At 43.3% G+C, this 9,799-nt stretch overlaps 1 protein-coding gene across 3 annotated transcripts; it reads left to right on the top strand.

The window, feature by feature from the left end:
* Positions 1-833: 833 nt before the first annotated feature.
* On the top strand, positions 834-8,785 carry LOC124026264 (protein Njmu-R1-like). Of its 3 annotated transcripts, XR_006837272.1 has the most exons (11): positions 835-1,084; positions 1,801-1,884; positions 2,495-2,620; positions 2,989-3,117; positions 3,249-3,309; positions 3,754-3,873; positions 5,180-5,244; positions 5,425-5,558; positions 7,366-7,469; positions 7,904-8,440; positions 8,501-8,785. XR_006837272.1 is itself a non-coding variant. In XM_046339363.1 (10 exons), the coding sequence occupies exons 1-10, from the start codon at positions 930-932 to the stop codon at positions 8,114-8,116; spliced, it is 1,191 nt and encodes a 396-aa protein (XP_046195319.1). In that variant the 5' UTR covers positions 835-929; the 3' UTR covers positions 8,117-8,785. The 3 variants fall into 3 exon arrangements, 2 of the variants coding, with proteins under 2 accessions (XP_046195320.1, XP_046195319.1); XM_046339363.1 differs by having other exon boundaries at positions 7,904-8,785; XM_046339364.1 differs by lacking the exon at positions 1,801-1,884 and having other exon boundaries at positions 834-1,084; positions 7,904-8,785.
* Positions 8,786-9,799: the final 1,014 nt, after the last annotated feature.

The raw sequence follows: 9,799 nt of genomic DNA, 5'->3' as shown, positions 1-9,799 counted from the left end.
CTTACAAAGTATTAGTAACAGACAGAGTATTTTAATTGAAGTTAACATTGAGACCAAAATTCGACAGAAACGTATAGTGTTAGACAGAAAATGGAAACATGTACAGTGCCTTGCGAAAGTATTCGGCCCCCTTGAACTTTGCGACCTTTTGCCACATTTCAGGCTTCAAACATAAAGATATAAAACTGCATTTTTTTTGTGAAGAATCAACAACAAGTGGCACACAATCATGAAGTGGAACGACATTTATTGGATATTTCAAACTTTTTTAACAAATCAAAAACTGAAAAATGGGGTGTTTTATACCTAACCCTAACTTTAATCCTAACCTTAACCACACAGCTAACCTTATGCCTAATCTTAATAAATCCCAAAATATTTTTTTCGTTTACATGAATTTTTACTATATAGACCATTTTGACTTTGTGGCTGTGGAATCGAAATACAAAACAGTCCATCAGTCATCGGATAGTAAACCTTCAAAAGACCGGTAAACAGTGACCACTAGCGGCTGTTCAGGCTAATGAACGCCAATATCCCAAAAGTTATTATGGCATTGTTTGTATATTCAGAAACATTAGCTTAATTTTACCCATTGATACGTGGCTATAAGAAGGCAACGACCTCTGATAATTTGGGCATAATTTAGCTAAATGATGTGTTCAGTTTATTTCCTGGACCAAATCATGTCATAGCAAATTTTACACGGACCTTAAACAGCGACGGATTCATGGAATTACACTCCGCATGCGTGAATCAGATCATGGATCTTTAGAAATAATGATAGACTCGTCTCTTCAGTAAAGGAAGATGTTAGTCTATCCACATGCCTAGTATTGTTATTATTTCTTATCCAGTTCAACCTGCATCCTAAATATCTGAACGTCATTTCTCGGTATCTGTCATTTGTTGATACGTGCGAAGCAATCATGTTTACCTCGCAAACTTCCATGCAAACGTCCTCCTTCCAAGATTCAATTGACGTGGAAGAAAAGGATACGGATTATGATAACGAAGAGATGGGATATAATCAGAAAATACAGTTGAACTGTTACTATACCATTTATCTCTACCAAGGCACCAGGTAATCTTCTCCATCTGAATGTTCTGCTTGAGTCTATCTAACTTTACATCAAGCAATTTGTTTTGACAGTACACAATGACCTAAACTAGGGCATTATCTGGTATGCAAATATCTGCAGATGACGTGTAATGTTTACTTGCCTTAGCTACTCGGCTGTAGAGAATCTATGGACCTCGGTGCCTCACCCTTCTCCATAGGGATGAATTGAAATGCATTACCAATCACACCAATGTCTGACTTTGTTGATATTATTAGACTCATTAGAGGTTGGAGGTTCTCACAATGTACAGTATTCATGCTCTGACAGTCTTTATACATACACTGTCTTAGTGGAGGCTGGTGGGAGGAACTATAGGAGGATGGGCTCATTGTAATGGCTGGAATGGAACCAATGGAACGGTATGAAACATGGAAACAACATGTTGGACCCCGTTCCAGTTACTCCATTCCAGTCATTACAATGAGCCCATCCTCCTATAGCTCAACTCACCAGTCTCCACTGACTGTGATAACATCATCAAGCTAGTCCAGCTGCATATTGAGGCCAATTTCTTTGTCACTATATAACCACTTTCTCCCAAATTCACTGGTTCTCAGTGGACATCAACTGTGGATCCTGCTGCTGACTTACTGTACTGTCAGTTCAGACTTGCTGTTCTGTTCTCCACTAACTAACCAAGTCATGAGTATAGTAACTACCCACAGTACCTGTCTAGATCTGAGGCAGCTGCAGAGGGCAACGTGGCATGGAGCCAGAGAAGAACAGATTCCACAGCCAGTACCAGTCAGGAAGACTTTAGGTAACCAAGGTCTCCCCGTGACCTGTCTGTTTCTCTGGTGGTTTTATTTCTGTGGCTTTCAGTGTTGTCCTTCTCTGTCGTATCCATGGGCCTGCTGCTGGAAACCTATCAACCTGGAATCAACACGGTTTCTTTCCTGTCATGATGTCATCAGTGTGCTTCCGGCTATCTGGGATATGGAGTCACAAAGCCTAGTACCAATCTACCTCCTTCTGTACACACTGTTCACCCTACTTCTTTTGGCATGTCGTCTTTCTGTGACGTCAAGTTGTTTCAGCCTCAGATTCTATAATGATGATGATATAGTTATGTGATATGATATTGTTATGTTATTAAAAGGTGATATTTCAGTGTCACATCATGCATCTTACATAGTGACCATAAGGAAAGAGAAGTGGGAAGGAAGGATTTAAATAGGCTCTGTGACTCACATGGAAACTGGAAGATTCTGTTTCACTACATCTGAATCTAGCCTTCATGTTGTGTTGATGTGGCTTTTGTTCGTCGGCTTCCTTCTTCATCTCCTCTTTGGCTGTCCACTTTCTCATCAGATCGGATGGGTTGCCTGTCACTCTGTTTCCATGGTAACTGACTCTTGCCCCACCAACAGCCTCACCCTAGTGGACAGCAGCCTGCCGGTAGAGGCGGAGCCTGAGCTACGATGCTACATCTCCCGGAGGCTGAGCAAAGGAGCCCTGCTCGGGGGCATGGGAAACATTGCCGCCGTGGAGCTCAGGTGACCTTAACGAACTTAAACTAAGGGCCTCATTCCAAACCAACCCATCTCTCCTTTCCTTAAGAACTTGTTGAACCTAATTTCAAACAAATCCAGCTTTAATATCCTTAGGAACCTGTTGAGCCCATCTCACAGATCTGATTGGATGGCTTAGGTATGGTATCAGCAATATAGTAACTATATACAGGCCTGTGTGTCTCTGGCTCTATCTTGCTAAGCAAGGTCTTGATTTGGAATCAGACCAAAGTATTCTCTCCTTGTGTATACATCTGAAGCAATGTGGCACCAATTAGCCTGCACACATCTAAAGTAGTGTAAAGCCAGTGTTTTACATTCATAATAAATATGTGTTTGTTGTCCCATCCCAGTGTCCCAGAGGCAGCGGTGGGCTGTTACTGCTGTCTCCTGGAGCAGGAGAGATCCCCAGAGCAGCCCGACGTGGACGGCAATGGCTATGTGATCTGCCTGATGGGAGGCTCTGAGAAAGGCCTCAACCTATATCCTTTATAGGCTAACGCAGCTCTTTCTGAATCATAATAATGTAGAGTCAGTCTAGATGTATAGATGGGTACTGAAACTCATAAACCATTCATCATTAAACCAAAACCATTTCCTTAATCGACTGCACGTTTAGACTTGAACTGGACAAGTACGTGCAAGGCCTGCAGAGCAGTCTACAGACTGCTGAGGTAAGCAGGAAGTGGAATCACCAAAATAATTTAATTGTACTGGATTCCATCATCTCTTGGACAGGGCTCCTTTGTAATAAACACTATCTGAAGGGGACTCACCTAGGTTGTGTTCAAGAGGTACTACCTGATGTTGTCAAATAAGAAAACAGATTTTTATTCTCCATTGTGAAATGTTTTGCTATCAGTGTGACCTACTTAACACCACCCTAGATAGATAAATATAAAATGACTACACAAATAGGTAGTCCCCTGTGTAGGGTTATAAGTGTTATTTCCCTCTCTGTCCTCCGTGTGTGTGTGTGTGTGTGTGTGTGTGTGTGTGTGTGTGTGTGTGTGTGTGTGTGTGTGTGTGTGTGTGTGTGTGTGTGTGTGTGTGTGTGTGTGTGTGTGTGTGTGTGTGTGTGTGTGTGTGTGTGTGTGTGTGTGTGTGTGTGTATATAGCTGGTGAACCTAGAGACTGAGATCAGGCCCTACCTGAGCATGTGGTACGAGGAGTCGGTGATGCACATCCACAGAGTGGTGCAGATGGTCCAGGGGAGCATCAGCTTCCTGCTATATGCTGTGAGTCACCTTTGACCCGTCATTTGACCGTTACCATAGTGATTAATTCCCCCTGTACCAGTGATTCCCCCTCATTGTTTCTATACATTTACTTCCCCTCCAACCTTCACTATGTTATGTTTTTGCTAGTTACTTACTTGGGCTGTGTCCACTAGCTAAAACTATAATTTAGTCTTTACTGACTAGTAGACATCTTGCTTGACAAAACAAATGGGAAGTGGAAACATTCAAATGCAAAATGAGATATTCCCAGCGTATTGTATTGTCACAAAACATCCACTCTAACAATGAGATATTCCCAGCGTATTGTATCGTCACAAAACATCCACTCTAACAATGAGATATTCCCAGCGTATTGTATCGTCACAAAACATCCACTCTAACAATGAGATATTCCCAGCGTATTGTATCGTCACAAAACATCCACTCTAACAATGAGATATTCCCAGCGTATTGTATCGTCACAAAACATCCACTCTAACAATGAGATATTCCCAGCGTAAACAAAACATCCACTCTAACAATGAGATATTCCCAGCGTATTGTATTGTCACAAAACATCTTCACATTTGTTGGCGTCAGTCATGAAATTGCATAGTTCAAAACGCATCATTTTCTTTGATGGCCATCAATGTTGCCACTGTGTAGCTTAGAGCAGAAACAAGGTTCCAAGAATCATTTTGACTGGTTGTAACGTTGATCAGGCCCATGTCATTGTAGAATAAAGTTTAGTTTAATATGCAGCGCTGATCAGGCCCATGTTATTGTAGAATAAAGTTTAGTTTAATATGCATGATCATCCATGTCATTGTAGAATAAAGTTTAGTTTAATATGCAACGCTGAAATGTCATTGTAGAATAAAGTTAATATGCAACGCTGATCAGGTCCATGTCATTGTAGAATAAAGTTTAGTTTAATATGCAGCGCTGATCAGGCCCATGTCATTGTAGAATAAAGTTTAGTTTAATATGCAACGCTGATCAGGTCCATGTTATTGTAGAATAAAGTTTAGTTTAATATGCAGCGCTGATCAGGTCCATGTCATTGTAGAATAAAGTTTAGTTTAATATGCTACGCTGATCAGGTCCATGTCATTGTAGAATAAAGTTTAGTTTAATATGCAGCGCTGATCAGGTCCATGTTATTGTAGAATAAAGTTTAGTTTAATATGCAGCGCTGATCAGGTCCATGTCATTGTAGAATAAAGTTTAGTTTAATATGCAACGCTGATCAGGTCCATGTTATTGTAGAATAAAGTTTAGTTTAATATGCAACGCTGATCAGGCCCATGTTATTGTTTTCAAGGCTCTGAGTCACATACACGTGGAGGTCACCAATGCAGATGACAGGACCAAGGCTGATGTTGCTCGGTGAGTTACTTTAAAGGTCCAGTCCAGTCCAAATTGGGTTTTCGGCCAAATTCTATTTAATAAATGAGTATCACTTCTGAAAATAATCTGAAAACACCTAGTCTTTATTCCTGTGGTTAAACTATAGAAATATACAGTATGTGCTGTGAATATGAATGAATATGGTTCATGTGTGTGTAGGTTCATTAAGGCAGCCAGTCTGCAGGGCCTGGTCCAGGAGGACACTACCACAGCCTCTCTGTATAAGGCCTCAGAGGCTCTTACTGACCTGGTCATAGACTGCTCCACCAGCCCTCCTACACTCTCCAACACAGGTCTGTGTGACTGCTCTCACCTGTGGATATATATATATACACACACACACAGGTCTGTGTAACTGCTCTAACCTGTGGACATATACACACACACACAGGTCTGTGTGACTGCTCTAACCTGTGGATATATACACACACACAGGTCTGTGTGACTGCTCTAACCTGTGGATATATATATACACACACACACACAGGTCTGTGTGACTGCTCTAACCTGTGGACATATACATACACACACAGGTCTGTGTGACTGCTCTAACCTGTGGATATATACACACACACATACACAGGTCTGTGTGACTGCTCTAACCTGTGGATATATACACACACACACACTGTGTGACTGCTCTAACCTGTGGATATACACACACACACACACACACACACACACACACACACACACACACACACACACACACACACACACACACACACACACACACACACACACACACACACACACACACACACACACACACACACACACACAACCTGTGGATATATACACACACAGGTCTGTGTGACTGCTCTAACCTGTGGATATATATACACACACACACACACACAGGTCTGTGTGACTGCTCTAACCTGTGGATATATGGAGCACAGCTATTTTTAGGTCTCTCCAGAGATTTTCAATCTGGTTCAAGTCCGGTCTCTGGCTGGGCCACTCAAGGACATTCAGAGACTTGTCCTGAAGCCACTCCTGCGTTGTCTTGGCTGTGTGCTTAGGGTCATTGTCCTGTTGCAATGTGAACCTTCACCTCAGTCTGAGGTCCTGAGCGCTCTGGAGCAGGTTTTCGTCAAGGATCTCTCTGTACTTTGCTCCGTTCATCTTGCCTTGATCCTGACTAGTCTCCCAGTCCCTGCCGCTGAAAAACATCCCCACAGCATGATGCTGCCACCACCATGCTTCACTGTACGGATGGTGCCAGGTTTCCTCCAGACGTGATGCTTGGCATTTAGGCCAAGAGTTCAATCTTGGTGTCATCAGATCAGAGAATCTAGTTTCTCATGGTCTGAGAGTCTTTAGGTGCCTTTTGGCAAACTCCAAGCGGGCTGTCATGTGCCTTTTACTGAGGAGTGGCTTCCGTCTGGCCACTCTACCATAAATGCCTGATTGGTGGAGTGCTGCAGAGATGCTTGTCCTTCTGGAAGGTTCTCCCATTTCCACAGAGGAACTCTAGAGATCTGTCATCAGGTTCTTGGTCACCTAGCTGACCAAGGCTCTTCTCCCGTGATTGCTCAGTTTGGCCCGGCGGCCAGCTATAGGAAGAGTCTTGGTGGTTCCAAACTTCCTCCATTTAAGAATGATGGAGGCCACTGTATTCTTGGAGACTTCAATGCTGCAGACATTTTTGGTACCCTTTCTCAGATCTGTGCCTCGACACAATCCAGTCTCTGATCTCTGCAGACAATTCCTTCGACCTCATGGCTTGGTTCCTGCTCTGACATGCACTGTCAACTGTTGGAAATAGCGATGCACCTGAGCTCAATTTCGAGTCTCATAGCAAAGGGTATGAATACTTATGTAAATAAGGTGTTTCTGTTTTTTATTTTTAATACATTTGCAAAAATGTACAAAAACCTGTTTTTGCTTCGTCATTATGGGATATTGGGTGTAGATTGCTGAAGAAAAACAATTATTTAATCCATTTTAGAATAAGTCAAGGGGTCTGAATACTTTCCGAAGGCACTGTACATGGACACACAGACATAGAATCACCAAAACATTTTCCATGAATAATCGTCACAGAATACACACTGGCTAATCACTCCGTCATCCCTCTCGCACCTTTTTCCACAGTCAGTAACCGTTTCTGTGACGGTTGGATCCAGTCATTCCTGAACGCAGCAGAACGCTGTAACCCTTTCCTCCTCAGACAGATCCTGGAGAACTTCAAACTCAAGGTGGGCAAACGCACAGCACACAGACAAGTGGATCACTTTAAACCATTATATAAATACTGTATGTCCAGGCCATGCTTACTGTTTTCTCATCCATGCTCTTTCCTTCTCTCCCCTCTCTCCTTCTCCTCCCCCTGTCTCTCCAGGCCATGTTTAAAATGACTTACTGTTTTCTCATCCATGCTCTCTCTCTCCCCCTCTCTCCTTCTCCTCCCCCTGTCTCTCCAGGCCATGTTTAAAATGACTTACTGTTTTCTCATCCATGCTCTTTCCTTCTCTCCCCTCTCTCCTTCTCCTCCCCCTGTCTCTCCAGGCCATGTTTAAAATGACTTACTGTTTTCTCATCCATGCTCTCTCTCTCTCCTCTCTCCTTCTCCTCCCTTCTCTCCCCTCTCTCCTTCTCCTCCTCTCTCCTTCTCCTCCCCCTGTCTCTCCAGGCCATTCAGGACATGAACAGTCTGAAGCGGTTCATCCGCCAGGCTGAGTCGAGTCACTACGCTCTGTTCCGCTGCTGCCAGTTCCTGCAGGGCTGTGGGAATGGGGACGTGCTGCTCCAGAACGCCCACGCCGAGCACCGGGACCTCCCTGAGGCCTGCAGCATCATCCGCGTGCTGGACCAGTTCCTCAGCGAACAGCAGGCCCAGGGATGAGGATAGGGATGAGGGACACTGACACACCGCAGCCACCAGGTCGGCGATAGTTAAAGTCAAATTGGCAGTGACACCTCGAGGGCGGCGGTAGTTCAACTCTAACCTACCCAGTCTCAACACCATGGCCTGTATTTATAAATGATCCTATAGAAGTCACAACTCCTGTTCTGAGATGTGAATTTGTGAATACAGGCCCAGACCTGTGTGAAATAGGGGTGTGCTTGATTTGAGTTAGCCACTTTTGGGTCCATTTCTTTTGTTCAATTGTTGTACCAGACTAACTAAATCAAGCACAGCACAAGGATGTGGAAGTATTTGACCCAGGTCTCCTCACACGGGAACTGTTCCATGCTAGATGTCAGTGTGTATCTGTATTTGACCCAGGTCTCCTCACACGGGAACTGTTCCATGCTAGATGTCAGTGTGTATCTGTATTTGACCCAGGTCTCCTCACACGGGAACTGTTCCATGCTAGATGTCAGTGTGTACCGTATTGGGAACTGTTCCATGCTAGATGTCAGTGTGTACCGTATTGGGAACTGTTCCATGCTAGATGTCAGTGTGTACCGTATTGGGAACTCTTCCTTTACCGTTGGTGTTTTACAGTTGGTCCCTGTCTTCCATTTGGGGTGTGATTGAATAGCTTTTACCCAGAAGAAACAGACCAAGTATGTTTTATCTGGATCAGAATTAACTCTAAAAACAAAAATATCCAAAGTCATGTTAACACTAATGTTTTCTTTGCTGGTAATTAAAACACGCAGTACTATAAACGAATGGAAACACAATCAGTATGTTTAACCCAGACTATACATCTCAACATGTGAGTAATTTGTTTTGCTTGTCTTACATCATGTCCAAATGTTGTATTTCTTTTAAACTATTAGTGTTGCTTGCCTTTTGTCTGCATGTCAGTATGCTATCAACATACTACAGTACAATCCTGCTTTTCTGCACAGTGGAACAATGCACAAATCACTTTAATCAGCTTTTGTTACTTACTCAATTTCACCAGTAAAGAAATTGCTACACACTGACATTCCCACGTAGCTCAGTTGGTAGTGCACTGCACTTGCAACGCCAGGGTTGTGGGTTCGATTCCTAAGGGGGACCAGTACGAAAATGCATGCACTCACTACTGTAAGTCGCTCTGGATAAGAGCTTCTGCTAAGTGACTAAATTTATGCGCTGCTTGTTTTTGTATTTCTGTTGCTGACTGCTGTCTTCGTCTTATCTAAAGATACTTGTTCATGTGGTTAATCCTTAGTAGGGAATATTAGTGTTGTAGAGGCCAACGTGTTGTATATCTACTTCACAGGAGGCTGCTGAGGGGAGGATGGCTCATCATAATAATAGCCAGAACGGAGTGAATGGAATGGCATCAAACGCATAGAAACCATGGAAACCATGTGTTTAATACCATTCCACCATTACCATGAGCTTTCCTCCACCATCCAAACCATGGAAACCATGTGTTTAATACCATTCCACCCTTTCCTCTCCATCCATTACCATGAGCCCGTCCTCCACCATGTGTTTAATACCATTCCACCCTTTCCTCTCCATCCATTACCATGAGCCCGTCCTCCACCATGTGTTTAATACCATTCCACCCTTTCCTCTCCATCCATTACCATGAGCCCGTCCTCCACCATGTGTTTAATACCATTCCACCCTTTCCTC

This window comes from Oncorhynchus gorbuscha, unplaced genomic scaffold, assembly GCF_021184085.1.
Source record: "Oncorhynchus gorbuscha isolate QuinsamMale2020 ecotype Even-year unplaced genomic scaffold, OgorEven_v1.0 Un_scaffold_2676, whole genome shotgun sequence".
NCBI lineage: Eukaryota > Metazoa > Chordata > Actinopteri > Salmoniformes > Salmonidae > Oncorhynchus > Oncorhynchus gorbuscha.
The sequence above is the reverse complement of the archived record's forward strand: the minus strand, read 5'-3'. Positions and strand labels throughout refer to the sequence as shown.